This window comes from Labrus mixtus, chromosome 17 (assembly GCF_963584025.1).
Source record: "Labrus mixtus chromosome 17, fLabMix1.1, whole genome shotgun sequence".
NCBI lineage: Eukaryota > Metazoa > Chordata > Actinopteri > Labriformes > Labridae > Labrus > Labrus mixtus.
In genome coordinates, this window is record NC_083628.1 from 20,971,276 (window position 1) to 20,988,227 (window position 16,952).

The window sequence follows — 16,952 nt, forward strand, 5'->3', positions numbered from 1 at the left end:
TTTTTTTTTTAAGATTTATTTTTGGGCTTTTGTGCCTTTAATGGAGAGAGGTGGAAATCAGGGAGAGAGGGAATTGACATGCGGGAAGGGAGCCACAGGCTGGATTCGAACCCGGGCCGCCCGCGTTGAGGACTACAGCCTCCATACATGGGACGCGCGCACTATCCACTGCACCACCAGTGCCCAGTATTACTGACTTTATATTTGAAGTATGCTGAAAAGTAGATGAACTGTATTTGTGTAATGAGGGAAGAAAATAAAAAGGTGGTTCCACTTAAAAAGCCAAACATAAACACACCATTAATTCAGTCTATGCATGATTTTTTTCAAAGCAGCATTTTAATTTGCAAAAGGTGGACTACTCCGCACACCAGAAGCTGCTTTTAATTGCATTTTATTAGTTTTATCATAACATTTCGGGCCCTAGCCCTTAATCAGACATGAACGAATGAGGAGAGGAGACACCTCCATATTGTATGTACAACCCCCTGAGGTTACCCGACATGTCATAGTAAGATTATACAATACAATTATAGTAATAGAAACAAGACATATGTGCAGAAACGTTGCAATAAAACAGAGCTCCAGTTTGATCAATTGGGACACAAAATAATCCTAAGACGTGCTGATAGCCTAGCAGTTATGATGCACGCCCCATGTATGGAGGCAATAGTCTTCAGTGCCCGTGGGTTCAACCTCGGCCCTTTGCTGCATGTCATCACCCCACTCTCTCCTCCCAACACTTCCTGTCAGCTGTTCTATCTAATGAAGGCAAAAAGGCCCAAAAAACCCAAGCATATTTAGTATTTTCCTGATCAACTATAGCCATGTTGGTTGTTACTGCCTGAAAGAAGTGTGTCTGAACTGGAGGGGAACCAGACACCAGAGTAAATCATACATGAGCACACAGATTTGTCTGGTTTTCAGGGCTGATCAAAAATGCAAGAAACCTCAGATAGAGTAGCAGGGTAGTGAGCCCATTTCCAAGGACATGCTTTAGATGTTTAAGACAATCATGGTAAAATGAATGTTTAGAAAATTAGGATTACAAGTTGACCTATTACAAACATTATGGACTACAAGCAATGAAACCTCCTCTTCACAACAGAGACCAGGAAAACTGGACAAACAAACAAGAGCCAAATCCACCACAATACTCCAAAACATGAAGCAGAAGGGGAAGGGGAAGGGGAAGACGCAAATAAGCTGTCCCAAAAGTTTTTGGAGTACAGTGTGCAGTCTGTCATACTGGAGGTGGGGAAAAGTCCCAGTCTTAAAATAACAGCGTCTGACCTTGACGCTCCCTTCAGTCTGGCGTGCGCGTCGGTCCAGGTGGGGAAATGGAGCACATAGTGATAGAAGGCCTGAAGAGCTTGGAGGTGTACTATGTTTCATCAAAAGGTCACAGGTCTCCCTTTTAAAACTTTCAAGGCAACTTCATAATTAGAAATAATGGGGGGGGGAAGTTGGAGGCTGAAAGGATAACAGTTTTTCACTCCAGGATTTTATTTTTAACAGGATATTAAGTCTGTACTTTGTCACTGCAATGATAAAAGGGATCTGTTTAAATGGGTCAGCAGCTCCTTTACAGAGGGAAACATTCCCCTGCTGATTTGAATGAACCTGAAGGCCTTAAACTGAAGCAGTGCACTAACACACTGCTGAAGACATGCATGAATGAAAGTGTGCCTGTAATTATATAATCTATGGATCTACAGATTTCACCCAGCAACATGCCCGGCCAAAATATTCAATGTAAGGCCGAAGATATTCCACATTTTCTCCAGGAGATTTATTTAGGCAAGAAACAGGCTGTAATGACTGCAATGTTATCCTTTGGGGAGGTTTGTTCTTGCCATTAAAAGGCTCAGCTCGTTGTTTGCATTCACTTACAACATCCTTCCAAAGATAGCCATTTTTGTTAGAGTGGGATGCTAAACCACTCTTTGAAGTGGTTAATTAAATTAATCACCACTGTATGACACAAAGTCAGTGTAACTTCAGGGATATCAATCTGTCCAGTAAGTACGCACAATGGATTGTGAATACATTTCAGCTGCTGGGGTACAAATAAAAATGACAACAGGTGCAATGGCGAGGTTAAAGCTAGACAACCGTAAAACAAAGGCAGTGGTTTTGTATGTGGTGGCAAGGGACAATTACTATCCTTACTGATTCTTCTCCTTGTCTCTACTGGTAGCAGTAGCTCTTATCAGGTTGCACTGACCGTGTCTGACTTATATCCAAAAACATTATAACACAGGAGGAGGTAAATACAGAGGCAACCATGCCAACAGCCTGCGGACTTCCATTCAACCAAGACTACACCAGCTGTACTCACTCCACAGTCATGCTACAGAATGGAGAGCAGGCTGACCTTTCATCCGCATTACCATTTCAATCACCACAATCAAAGAATAATGGATTGCATTGTATCGGCCTGCATTTTAATCAGAACGAATGCAGCACATCAGCCAATCAAACAAATGACTACTGACACACAGAGGGATGATACAGAGAGCCACGCTTCAAGTATTCCTTTAGACCAAGAGAGAGTGGAAACTTAACCTTCACACTCCTACATGAGCTTCTTTGAATGCTTTGCTAAAACCACACATTTGTATGGAGTTTGATTCTCCTCTCTGGCCATGACTCGTCTTGGGAGAAGAATGTCTCTGTGGGAGTTTTGATTGTTCCCTGAATGAGCATTTGTAAGGTCTGGCACGGATGTTGGCCGAGAGGACCTGGCTGGAAATGATATGTCCCAATACCCCTAAGGTGTTCAGTGTGGTTCAGGTTAGGGTTCTATGACGGTAAGTCAATTTCGTCCAACCATGTCTTTATGGACCTCACAATGAGCAAATGGGAACAATGATGTAATAGCAAAGGACACTTTGCTTACTTTAAACAGTTGCCACTTAAAAGAACTTGACTAGCTATAACATGTCTTTGTATATTACAGCATTACAGAGAATGGACTTACGGCTGACTCAAACAGCCCACCTGAGAAGTGTGGTGAGGCCTTGGAACTTCAATAATTCAAGTATTTCATTGATTTATTTTCTCCCAAGTGGTTATCTGCCAAAATTGCCACTATCTGCATCTGATTTCTTCTCAAACGATTGAGTTTCCACTACCATAAACATAGATAGACTCCAGTTCATCTGAGACAGGGATGGTAGCTCAGAAACTGACATGAAGCCTTGGTGGTCACCATGACGGTACGAGATGCAGCAGTTGAGGAAGCCAGTCGTTGAGGGTATGTAGAGTCAATCTGCTTTTTAAGACTAGATTTCAATTCTAAATGTTGATTATCGAAGATTGCATGACTATGTGCTGGATTTTATGTATCTGGAATTTATGTGTATGCTTAATACAACTGAATTTGATAATAAAGTGGGATTGTCCTCCGACTTTGGTCCATAGGTTAGGTTTACCTCAAACTCAAGAAAGTCTTGATCTTAGCGGGACAGATCATAATTTTCTCTCCATTCAATTCCTCTCTGTCAACTTTTGCTTGCAGATACACTACTGCAGCTATCAATGAAATAAGGCTGCCAGACACTGGTTGGCTTTATAGATCGTCATGTTTTGGTTCAATAAATGTCTAGACTATAATAATGCTCGAAAAATAAAATAAGGACAGTGCCCATAAGTGTCCATATTGTGCCTGAATTGTAAATTTAAACATCAAAGTTCGCCGTATGCTAAAGAAAACTTTGGAGTAGCTCAATGATCTGTAACCTACAAATTCTCTATTTTCTTGGCAGAATTCCTCAAATAAAACAAAAAATGTAAAACAATAACTCTGCTTGTGTTTACTGATGCAAACAGAGTTTGTGGAGTGAAGAGGAAGCTACAGAAACCCTCTGCAAACACACTCCCACAGTGAATGAAACAAAGTAAACAAAGAAATAGTAGAGCAGGAGCTCCCATCCATTGATGAGACAAAGTGACATCTGAATGTAACTCCGGTCGTACAAGAACGCTAGAGCCTGCTTTCACTACAAATACAAAACTTAATTTATTTACAAAAAGTTACCCATTAACCACAAGTAAAGTTACTGAAAATGACCGGATATGATATGTCAACAATGGCAATAATCATTGCAACCTTATTGGCTGACATTTTCAACCAAGAAATGCATACGAAGAAACAAAACAACTTGTTTCCAAATAGTGATCTGTAAGAAAACAATTGACAAGAGGTGTACAACACTTTAGTTTGATAGAGGGTTCAGAAGGAGACCACAAACTGAGAAGGGCCTCCTGGGTCTGTGTTGCTTGGGTCAACCACATCTCTACACATTAACGGGACTGGCTACAGGCTGTGAATTTATTCAGTACGATTGGCTCTTTATTCTTATAAACTATCTTAAGACTACGATAAGAATCAACATTATGAAAAAAAACATTCCCGGCGTCCAAATACTGAACCAATTTTTCATGAGTAATATTTCTTCCCTCCACTGAGATATTTTGTTTTTTCCATGGAGAAAAATCTGGTGACAATAATTTTCTACCAGACTTTATCAGAAACAATCTGGTAAGCTCTAGCAACACGGATAATACTTTAACATTTTGCTACAGATGATTGCAGCGTCTTTCCGACTTAATACAATAAAATGCACAGAGAGACTTTAATTCAGGGGCATTCATGAAACATATTTAAGGTTTAAACCAAAGTAAAACATGTTTCCTTGCTTAAAAACACTACCGTTTTTAAGAATACTAAACTGTTTTTTGGCACAAAATAATGTGACCAATCCAGACGTGTAGACCATTGCCACAGCTAGCTTTAGTTTCCATGGAAATTCTTTGGTAAGTGTTAAAATGTAGGGTTGCAAAACAAGGAAAATGTGCAAATGTTCAACCAAGCATATGTTCTGCAAAAATAAAATAAAAAAATCAGTGTAGCCTGCAAGTTAAAAGTAGTGTTATTCAGAACTCCGTCAGAGGAACCATGGCCATGAGCACCACTTTCATCACAAATACCCCCATTAACCACGCTCTGGCAAAACTGTATTCTGCTCCATGACCGACAAGTCATTTAGTCATACTGACAAACCAGTCTCTAGGCTTCTTGACATACATCTTCAAGGTCAAATTTATTTTTAAGTTCATCATTTCTTTAAAAGAATTTTCCAGTGCTTTTAAATGACACAAAATGGTTTAGTAATGGATACAAATCCTTGCATGAAAAAAGTAAATTATGCATAAAAAAAATAAACCTTCAATTAAATCTGTCAAGAGCAATGCTTCAAAGCAAAGACTCAGGCAGCTGAGATTTGTTTTGCTGTTGGTGACGACTCGACAGAATAACGATGGCCTTGAGGGACAATGAAGTCTTTTATTTTAAAATGAAAAAGCAAGTTACAAAGGAAACTTAGATTTTCCCAGAGAGAAAAGCTTTTGTGGATATATGAGAGAGTTCATCACACCAAGACCACCAATGCAAGGCCCTGACTAAGGTTGTGCTGGAAAACAATTGATTTTCAAGGTTACGGTTTCTGTATTACCTAGAAAGGTGATTCAGGTTCATACAACACAGGTTAAAAAGACCAGACAAAACATTCAAAAAAAGATTGCCCATTGAGTAAGGACCATGCCATGACCTGATTTAGATACACACTCAAAGGTTTAAACAGAGGTGCTGCTTGTCAACAGGCAAGGCAGGCAACTGCTTGGGTCCCAAGACCAGTAGGGGGCCCCTCAGGGCTCACAAACTTAAACCAAAGCAGTGGACCAAAATGTGCAATGTTTTCCCTTAGACGCTCCACCTGACAGCACTTCCTCATGTTGCCCTGCTAATGGTTGCATGCATTTTTACTGTGAATACCAAAGTTTAAAAAATTGAGAAATGATCCGTCTATAGGAGAGCAAAAGGAAAAAAGAGGAAAAGGACAAAGTGTCAGACACTAAAACTGACCCAATTGATTCTTGCCTAGGGCCCCAAGAGACTCTATAATATCCTGGCATGGTTAAAGTGCATCATCTTGAGCTAGCGTTGTTAAGCAGTGATATAGCTGGAAACAAAGAATTTTGCGACTGAAAGGTTAATAAAACTGGATTCTTCTAAGGGACAAATGCTGGTGAAAGTGAGGCATGGACAGTTATTTTCTATAAAATCAGAACAAAGTCATAATACATTGTTACAGCGGTACAACACCCATCTAACTCCACAATCTGAGACAAACACAATGTCATAATCTCTTGATGAAAGCAGCATCAACAATAACTGAGCCAATGTAAATGGAGAATTTATGGCAGAGTACAGGACTGCATTCCACTCTACTTAATTAAATGTATATTCATATTTAATGCAACTATCACGTCATGCGCAATGAGAAAACGTCCTGAATTGGTTTATAATGAAACATCCAACTTCCTTGCCCAACAGCAAAATAAGCGAGGAATTCGGAAAACGTGAGCTCTCTGTCCCATCTGAACCACAAATCTCAAACTCTAAATGAAAAACTAGAAGTACACAGTCATCATCATGAGTAATTATAAAGGGGAAACTAAAAAGTCTTGACTCATATGAGCCTGACCTACTGCTCACTGCTGATGCACATTTAATGCTGACTGAGTGAGGTCAAGAGAGAGAGGGCAGGAGGGAAATCATATAGAGCGAGCCATGGGTGCCCAGTGACTTCAAAGTCCTGGGTCTATCAGAAAAGAAGAATTCAAAAGTTTTTCAGAGGAACAAATACCTGTCAGCTTTTATAGATGCTCATTATTTGAGCCCAAAACAAACAATTTCATTCAGCCATGTTGGGTAATGTTTTTATGTGAGAGTTTTAGACCCATAACAGAATCAACACCCGCGTTTTGTGCAACTAAGGAAGCCAGATGTCAGTCACGACAACCACAACGACTGAGTTACTGCAACATTAAAGTGTAAATATGAAATATTGTATGTTGCCTTAATCTCAGACTATTCTAAATGCAAGAACATAAAATCATTGTAGATGAATAAAAGCTGCCATGGCGAAAGGTGACCTAAAATATGTACCTGCCAAAGCGTGCATTTACGCTGCATTTAGCAGGTAGCACATGCGAAATCTGTTTATTTGTCTGCATTCAAGCCCATTCCAACAGATAAAGCAGGAGTATATATATAGGAAAGAGACAGGCGCTCAGTCAGCTTGAATGAACCAGGAGGCTGCATAAAGGGCTGGTTTAAGACAAATAAGGATTTTATATTTTCACTGTGAGTCATCCAAAGCTACTCTTCACAAATCTCAGTAGAAAAATATGTAGTGGGAAATTAGCATCAATTTGGCATTTATTTAGCTATTGTTGATTTATTGCTGATTAAGTGCATAATGATTTGAGGTTTGTGTGTTAATGTATTTTTGGCATTTTGAGAGCACTCAAAATCTCTGCTAAAACGTTTCCGGGGGGAGACTCTGTACTGAGAACAGAAACCAATAGATGCCAAGTTAGGTTGGGAAAACATCTAAAACTCTGCAACAACCACATGATATAATAGTTTTCTGTAAACACAAAACACAGAAAGGCCTGCAGAATGGAAAGCCACTGTAACAACACGACCTAAGTTACAGGTCAGGGATTGATATGTTCTCGTGTTTTGCTTCCAGTGTATTCTCTGCGGTTAGCCTACTGTACTACTCCAGTGTCTCCCCCTAAAGACACCCATTGACTTGCTGTCTGGAAAACTGCACACCCTGCACTTTGATCCAATCAGCACAATAACAGACTTCAATAGTAACCCGAGGTGTACAAACCCGTACCAGAGTATCTCCCTTTCCCTGCACTGTCAGAATTTTCAGCTGACAAACAAAGACTGAACTCTCAGCGCTGTACACTACTGCCAAATAATGAAGACTGAGTCTTCATCACTTTGCCTCGGAAAATAATTCAACTGCTTCTGTCATTCTAAGGCCGCGTTCACACTTGACTTCTTTTTTCAACTGCCAGCACCTTTTTTACATATAAGCCTATGGAAAAAGGAAAAAGTATGACGCCTTTTTAAAAAGCGGACACCTTTTCAAAAAGCGCTGCGCCCAACACCTGGGCGCTGGGTGACGTCAAGCGCCCTTCTAACAGCTGACCAATCAGGACGAGTAGTAACCTGCGTCCCTAGTTACCGGTGCCCAGAAAGATGTCATGCACCCAAAAATGTGAAACTTACACCAGATATGTGTGCATTGCGTGTCCGCTCCGGTCTGTTAAGGGTCCGTGCATCCTCATCCGTCAACACCCACCGGCTGCATTCTCAGCCGGACAGCTGGAGTACGGAGACAAATTAATTTCCGCGGTAATTTTACAGATTCACTCGCGATAGCACGAGATAATACGATGTACGTGGTATAAAACCTTATAAACACAAACGGTCGTTTTTCTGAACCTTTAAAACAGAGTGTTTTATTCTGAAAATAAACCGGCTGTTTTAATGTTGTATCGGTGTCTGACTTCCCGTCCCGTTTGTTCTTTTCTGTGCTAAATTGATGCGTCATGCTCCGGCCGGCTCCAGTTGCACCGCAGACTATTCCGTTGTTAAGGTTACAGAACACTATCACATAAGCGCTCAAAAGGCGGCGCTTTTTTCTGAATAAAGAAGTCAAGTGTGAACACGGCCTAAAAGGATTCTTTGCGTAGCTTTTTTGTTTTCGTTCTGCATAAATGATTGCAAGATTAATGCATGACGACAACATAAAGACAAATAAATAAGGATTTTGGAGCCAGATGGCAAAATCGTACCTAAAATTGATGAAAGATGTGTACTTAAGTGAGACAAGTGTTCAAAAGGAAAACTGCGCTTTAAGCAAACATTGAATTTTCAGTGTCATGAAGCTAGTCATCTTTAACCTGGCTAGAGAGCCATGGTAACTTATCTGCACACCTGAACTGTTCCAAAGAAGGTTATGTTCAACGCTCTGGATGTAAAAACAAAATCGTGTGAAGAGTGTCCCTTTTGCTAATTCTACTCCTAGCAATAATTTTATACTAGGCATATGGATTTCTCAGAACGGGGATTTGGATCCAACAATTCTCACATTAATATTGAACTGTTCGGTATGGCATCCACGCTTCAATATACAACTCCACTACAAATCAGATCATCCATAAAGTGAAAGAATGATTAAGGCACAGACGCTTAAAACCACTTTCAATTGTTGTTTTTTTTAGCTTTGTCCTTATTTGCTACAAGGTCTGAAGATATGAGAAAGTTTTTAGTCTATTGGAATAAATCTAAGAAGATCATATTCAATAGAGCCCGACCGATATGGGATTTTTGGGAACTGAAACATATATTGATTTTCGGATTAATCTGATAAAGATATATCAGCCGATATCTTTAAGGTTTATGTTAGATCTGTATGGACAGATATACACATTTATCGTATTGATCCCTCAAATGCACTTTTGGAAAAGATATGAAATGACGACAAGATGGGTCTGTGAACTGGAAAGTAGCTGAGCATGTACGTGTATCACCACTGGACACTCTGGAAGGTGATGATGTTTTTTGTAATCCATGTAGCGCACTCTGTTGAAGAAAGAAAACTGCTAGTGTAAAACAACAATACTCAAAAGAAATGCTATTTGACTAGTGAATAAATTCACACAATATTGGCTTATAATTGCAATAAAATTAGCCGATACCCATAGTCACTGGAAATGCTAATATTATCTGCTGGCATATAAATAATGTTTAAATAACCTGTATCAGGTTCAGGAGCTATACAATGCTGAGCTTTACAATTTACTTTTAGATAAATACATGAACTTACAATCATGGTAGGTAACTTTCATGTTTCCCAGCAGAATTCTTTTCTCTGCTAGTTTGAGGAAACAATCTCTCTTTGTGCATCACTAGTTTTTCAATCTCATAGTTTAACAACCTCTTCCTCATAACACAAAGGGGCCTCATGATGTCACTCTCTTGTGCAAAAGGAAAAGTCAAACGACGCATCAAACACCCAATTTTATGGGAGAGTGCAGAGGAAGAAAGCCTGGGTTACCAGAGACAGTGATAACCACTGTTGTGATACCCATCATCTCTGACTTGCCGTAAAGCAAGAGGGCTAAGGCAAAAAAAAGCACAGTCACAGTGTATAGCTGCAGAGGATGTCTGGGTCCTTTTAGGCTGTATTGCAAAGAGTATGCAGATTTTACAAAGTTTCCAATATTTTGAGTTATACAGTAATTAGTGATGACATATTGTCTCATCATTCTCAAAACATTCTAGGGCCTGACCGATATGAGATTTTTGGCGCCGATATCGATATTAAGGAGGCCGCTATATTAGCCGATATCTTCCTTACTGTAGATCTATCTTCGATCTGTAGAGATAGCTATACATTTTGAGGTTTATCCCTCAAAAGCAGTTATCAAACACAACTGGAAAGTAACTGTGTATGCATGTGCATCACCGCTTAACACACAGTGATAATGCTTGTTGTAATCCATATAGCACACTGATGACATCCGGAACAAGAAATGCTAGCGTAATACAATGATGCTCAAATTAAATGCTATTTTACCGGGGAATAAATCTACTAATATCAGCAAAACCCCAAAAATTGGTCGATATTATCGGCTGGCCGATAAATCGGTCAGGCTCTAAAACTTTCAATATGACCTAAATAAATTTTTTTAAACGAAGAATTTCTGAGTTTTTTCTTCACAGTGGTTCGAGTGCAATACAGTCAATTTCTAGGTCAGTGTTACTCATGCAAATATGTTTCTCAAAAGGTCTTAATTAACTTTAAAAGGCCGCTTATCTGAATACTACTATCATCTGGAGGCCTGAGCTTGAAATTACAGATTATTCCACATGATTATCATTCATCTGCTAGAACCGCTTGTAGGCTCAACAGGCATGGAGCTGCTGTGAACCGTCTACCTCCTAAAATAGTAAATCATTGTGGGCTATATAAATGCTGTCACACTGGAGGTCATGGTAATGTAATTTTCCCCAGTAACAGAAATGGTTGCAGTGTTCTCCTCCTCCTCCCTCTGTCCACCACCCCGCCCACTTCAAGAAACAAGCGCACCCCACACAGCCCACCCCCCCCTCCTCTTATAGCAGAGGATCTGGGTCTAGCTTGGTATCACAGTAACCGTGGAGGGAAAATACATCCATTTTAATCAGGCCAGCGTCACTGCTGCTTGTGCTCTTGCCGCTATCTAATTTGCGTGACGTCTTGTTCAAATAGGCTCACACATTCTCAATCTGTGTGAGCGTAAATGTGTGTTTGGGTTTGGTTTGGAGACGAGAATGAAAAGGAGGTGTTGATGGTAGCGGTGTGGGTGTATGCTACAGGGAGTGTGTGCACATTACAAGCGCTAGTTTTGATCCAATGTTTCCCCCAAAGGCCATTTTCCACGGTAGGTAGGCACTGAAGAGACTGAAATCTGTGCAAGACACACGCAGCCAAAACACAGCTCAGTGTTCCTCTCTGAGCTGTTCTATAATTCAGGCTGCATGAAAAACTAGTGCTGATTTGATTAGTAACTGCATTAATTAAATTACTCCACAGTCATGTAAATATTTTATGTACCTGGGGCAAGAAAAGTAAGCTTGACAATGTCAGAAAGAAGCACTGACTCAGATCTCAGAACTGCCAAACTACGCATCACACTTCTGCAATTCCATCTGTCAGCGAACAGCTCGTAAAACAAGCTTCAGTGGAAATAAACTTGGAGGTTTCCAATTGTTAAAGGTAGTCTATAAGGTGGGACACAACAAGCTCAAAATGTATTGATTTAAAATCAACTAAAATCACAATAAAACCTGATCAATGAAAACCTGAGCCATGCATTTTACAGTCCTGGATGTCAACCGATTGCTGGTTCCAGATACATCAAATAAGAAGAATTAAGATCAGCCACTACAACTAGACATTAAGTCTATTAAATATCATAATTTTAAAAAAGAATAACCACTCCTGAGACCAATAGGTGTCACAAATTAAAGCAATGTAGTTAACTAATTTAGTTAGCTGATTTTGCAGCGGTACACTGAAGGCTGCTGTCTTAAACATCTCAATCAAGGAACATTTAACATTATTATCGACGTCCAATCACTCGAGTACTTTACTGTCTGCTACATGTGCTACAGACAATGCAGAGGTTAGCATGGAGTCACAGTTCTGCTGTCGAAAACTCCCCACAATCAACTTAAATCAACATTAGCACGTGTTTTTTTTTCTGCATATTGTGTTATTTAAAAAGAAAACCATAGCCCTGGGCCCTGTGTGTATGATAAAATATATTCAAATTCCAACATATAAACAGTATGCTGATATCCAATTATTAGGCCTAGAGCCACTACACAGTTTAATATAACACAAAAATCAAACTTAAAAAAGTCAAATTGAACATTTATTTTAGCTAGATTAATGTGTAAAGATTATTAATTCGAGTTATTAATCCATTTATAGACCCCACTTTTCAGCACAATACTCTGTTTTGTTTTGCATTTTTAATTTCATAGAGGAGGTCCTTGGTTATGATATTTGATTGACATCTTGTCGTTTCGGCATTTTAAAGACTAAATGTAGATTTTTTTTTTTTTAAATAGATTGACGTTTTTACAATAAACTCGCAGCACTAACTGCACCACAGCAGCACAAGTTGATAATATTACCTTCACCTTAGCCAACGTGCTCATAATTAGTCCTTTATTAGGATCACCTGCGGTCATTAAGTGGCTGGTCAACCTTCTCCCTCCATGTTGTTACATGCTGTCAGTTTTTCTTTCGCTTTATATCAATGCACTTTCCTCCCTGCTTATCTCTCGCTCTCTCTGTCGGCTCCCACTTCAGGAAAAATAAATAAATAAAGCACTGAAGCCGCTGGGGGTGGTGATGGCTGAGGAGAATCCCACAGTGGGAGTGAATGAGAAATCAGGACACGCACAAACGCCAACGCTGTGCAAGAAGCAGGGGTTTGATCCGTGAGGGCCGCTTGTTTTCAGGTCTAAATTAATTGACCGCAGTGCTAATTGGCCGTGAATGAGCAGCGACAAGCAGTGTATGTACAGCAGGCAACACAAACTAAAAAGGGCCTCTCCATCCCCCCCCCCCCTCTCTCCCTTTCATTTTCGGATATTGAGCTAAAACAACCAGCCTTAAAGAATTACTCATTTAAAAGGCTCAGGCGCTCATTGTGCCTTAATACAAAGCACAAAACAAGGGGGACACGTCCCGTTCCCACTCCCACGGACACATTATTTCAGGGTTTCTTGGCTTTAGAAGAATCACACGGTTGATAAGCCCAAGGTGTAGCCAAGCACGGTTATGTCTTCAAGGAGCAGCCAAAGACAGGTGTGCAGCTCCGTAATGTTAGCTAACCTCACCGTACACCTACACACAAACACACACAATGGGTGAGAGACTTACCGTGGACGTTAATGCAATGCTGGAGACATATTAGCATCGGCAGCAGAAGACGTGTAGACGTGACCATTTCTCGCGGTGTAACGTACGGCTGCTAACTAAGCGCTCTCGCTCTCACACACACACATACATATACACACACACACACGCAGAGCTGTGACCGGAGAGGAGCCGCCGTGAGAATGAAACGGAAACCACGCGTCTTTTGCGCCTTTTGATCTCGTCCTACAACGACGCGACGCTGGGGCCGTCCGGGCTCCCGTACTCTCCTCTCGACCTGAAATCCATTTCCTTAAATGTGACGGTAACGTCTCGGTGACCGGTTTGTTAGTGGTGCTTCACAGAGCCCGTCACAGCTGAGGATTTTTTTTTCTCCTTCAGTACGTCTTTGGCACAGTGTTAACCCTTTACTGTCCGCATGGAATAATTAAATAATAAAGGCCTGCATACAAACAGTCATGATCTAAAGAAAATAGTTATTATGGAGGCATATCTATTTGTACATGTCAATCAATAATTCAATCAATGAACAGTGTAGTTATTTTGTCATTACTGCACAGCTCTGGACTGCTCCCATATGTCAATGCTGTCCATTTACAACTACCTCCAGCAAAGTATGTTGTATTTAATATTGTCATATTTAAGACTAGTAATGCTTAGTTAAATCCTGGTTGTATATATTCACATTCTTAGTTTTGATATTTTTAGTGCGTATTTACTTTGTATTTAATATTATATTATGTTTAGATTTGCTAACATTGTGTTTTTTACTCATATTGTGTGTTTGGACAACCTGCTGCTGTAACGCCACAATTTCCCAGTTTCAGATCAATAAAGTAAATCTATTCTATTCTATTACTTGTTTTGCTTGTCATCGTGGTTTTATGTAACTTTGTTTACCTGTTTACCAACCAAAGGGACTAAAGATGGAAATTGGCCTGTGGCTATAATCTGGCATTTTTACATGTTTAGGTTAATTAATTTACACTGTCCCTATTTTAAATAATTAAATAATTATCTTCATTTGTTTAGCGCCAAATAACAAATGTTATCTCAAGGTGAAATACCTTACTCTTTGTTATATTATCTACAAATACCAAACATTAATCCATCATGAGCACTAAGCAACATTTAGTAAAGTTACAGTGGAGAATAAACCAGGAAATTCTGATGCACAACTGCATGTCACAAACTGTTGCAAATATTATACAGTTTAAAAATATATTTTTTACACAACCTATCATGTGAAAAACATGGATAGCTATTTCATTTTTCCACAGTAATGTAGGCCTATACTTCATATTTTATTATGTTATATTTGTCTGTGTGTTTTGTGTAAATATGTAAACATTTGTATTTTGATAAAGCCTATAGGCCTACAGTTCTTGAAGTTTCTCAAAGTATTTAACTCTGTCAACAAAAAAATAACATTCCTGCTATTGAAGCCAATAAACTAAACATAGGGATAAAAAGATAGAAAATTAAGCTGCAAGAAAAATATTTTTGCATATGCTGCAAAGTGTGCGGGTATGAATAGATCTACTAGAATGCACTATAGGTGTAATGACATATTGAATACATGGCAGAGAGGTTGATAGAAGTCCAGATATGCATATACATCATGGGAGAAGTTATTGACTGTGGTAATATAGGCCTGTCACTGGACAGTCTGATTATACTAATAAAACCTGAAGCCTAAAGGTGCAGTCGATCAATGCAGTCAGTGGTGAGTGGTTCAATGCAAACTGAACATTTATCAAACAGCAGCTGCGTACTGTTCAGAGATTAATCAGAGCTCGATGGAGCCAGAAGAAATTTTCTATTACCATATGCTTTGTTTTCTGATTACTTTGGTTCATTATGAAACTGAAATCATGAATTGAACAGTAAACTGAGATGATACTTAACATTAGTGACCACTGTGACCCCCAGTGGTTTGACAGGATAAGGATTGCAAAATAAAATCCATAAATCAATGAAGACTTCCTGACTGTTCTGTCAACAAGGACTGGGATCTATATCTGTTCCCAAATACTATACCAATCTTTAAATGGCTTGTATTTTTATGAACAATGCTCCAGAAAGATCTTTGTATAGTCAAAACGATACAAGACCAAGCCAAGATAACAAAATAAGGTAGTAGCAGTCCAGCAATCAAAATCCACACAGAAAACTTCATCTTACCTCGTTTAAACTATCATGATAGATTAATGGTTAATGGACTTGAGCTGGTCTTTTACACCACAGGTCACACCTACACATTTACACACTGATGGCTGAGGTTTCTATGTATAGTGACCATACTAAATAAGCCAATGTGGAAGTGTAAAGTCCTGCAGTTTGTCGAGTGTCCACTAGAGGCTGGCTCCAGGAACACTGGAAGTCACATACACACAACCATCCAGGAAGCCATTTTTACAACATAAATTAACACGTTTACAGCTTGTTATAAAAAAAAAACTAAATAGGTCTGATTAGTTATAAGTCACTGTACGGGGGTGAATTTTTAAGAAACGGTTCTGTTTTGATTATATGAACGTGTTATCCATTGTTAGGCGCGTAGCTGACATGATTGAAAGGCGCAGTGTTTTACGGTTTGTCATAAGGCTTAACCCGCCTCAGCTCCAGCTCTTAGCTTGTCTCTGGAGTCCCCTGGAGTCCCCTGCCGTAACAGATGGATGATGTCACTCAGGCTTCGTCTATTAATATTCAGAGGTTTAGGGTATTAACCAATCCCATTCAAACACATTCATATGCTATCGATGAAGCAGGGGGAGCCACTTGGGGTGAAGAGTCTTGCCCAAGGACACGTAGCTGCAGGAGCTGGGGATCGAACCCCTGACCTTCCGTTTAGGAGACGACGACTCTAACAAACTGAGTCACAGACGACCCGGCAAGTGTGTCTTTGAATGTATCTTTTATTTGTAAATAGTCAAAGGAAAACGTCACAATTGCTTTTAGCTCATCAGTCAATAAATTGAAAATATTGAGGATCAATTGTGTCCTAATTATTGAGCCAAATTCTTAAAGCACCTTGCTTAAAAATCACAAAAGGTTGGGTTATGATGATTTTTTTTTTACATGAGCAGATGACTAAAGTTTCAAAGAGTGAAAACTACATTTTTGAAACCAAACCCAGCAAGTTAATTCCCCCCCCCCCCCCCCCCCCCCCCCCCCCCCCTCCGCCTGTCTGACGCTATTTCTCCCCCATTTTGATCGCAGGGTTTTTGGAATTTGCAATCGGCTTTGTGCTGCCAGGTTTCAGAGGCTCTCGGAGTTCTTATCAGGGGATTGAACCTCATCCTCAGTGATGGCTGATGGCTGCTGATACACCCCAAGGCTCATTGTGTCCCAGATTTTTACATTCCCTGAGAAAAACACACACACACACAAACTACTCACTGTACAATTCAGTATGAGGCAGTTTTTAGATTTTTTTTTTACTGTCAGTATCTCTTTCTTCCAGTCATTTCCAAACACACACACACACACACACAACCACACACACACACACACACACACACTAATTGGAGAAACCATGGTTGCGAACTTGATCTCTAAGAACTACATCTGTAGAAA

General features: G+C 39.8%; 1 protein-coding gene across 2 annotated transcripts in view; it reads right to left on the minus strand.

Moving 5' to 3' along the window:
- Positions 1 to 13,732, minus strand: part of vldlr (very low density lipoprotein receptor) — a 59,289-nt gene extending 45,557 nt beyond the window's left edge. Inside the window, exon 1 of one of the 2 annotated variants that reach the window (XM_061061755.1) lies at positions 13,377 to 13,732. In XM_061061755.1, the coding sequence (XP_060917738.1) occupies positions 13,377 to 13,443 (67 nt within the window). In that variant the 5' untranslated portion in view covers positions 13,444 to 13,732. The remainder of the gene's footprint in view (positions 1 to 13,376) is intronic. The other variant, XM_061061756.1, reaches the window with a different exon arrangement.
- Positions 13,733 to 16,952: the final 3,220 nt, after the last annotated feature.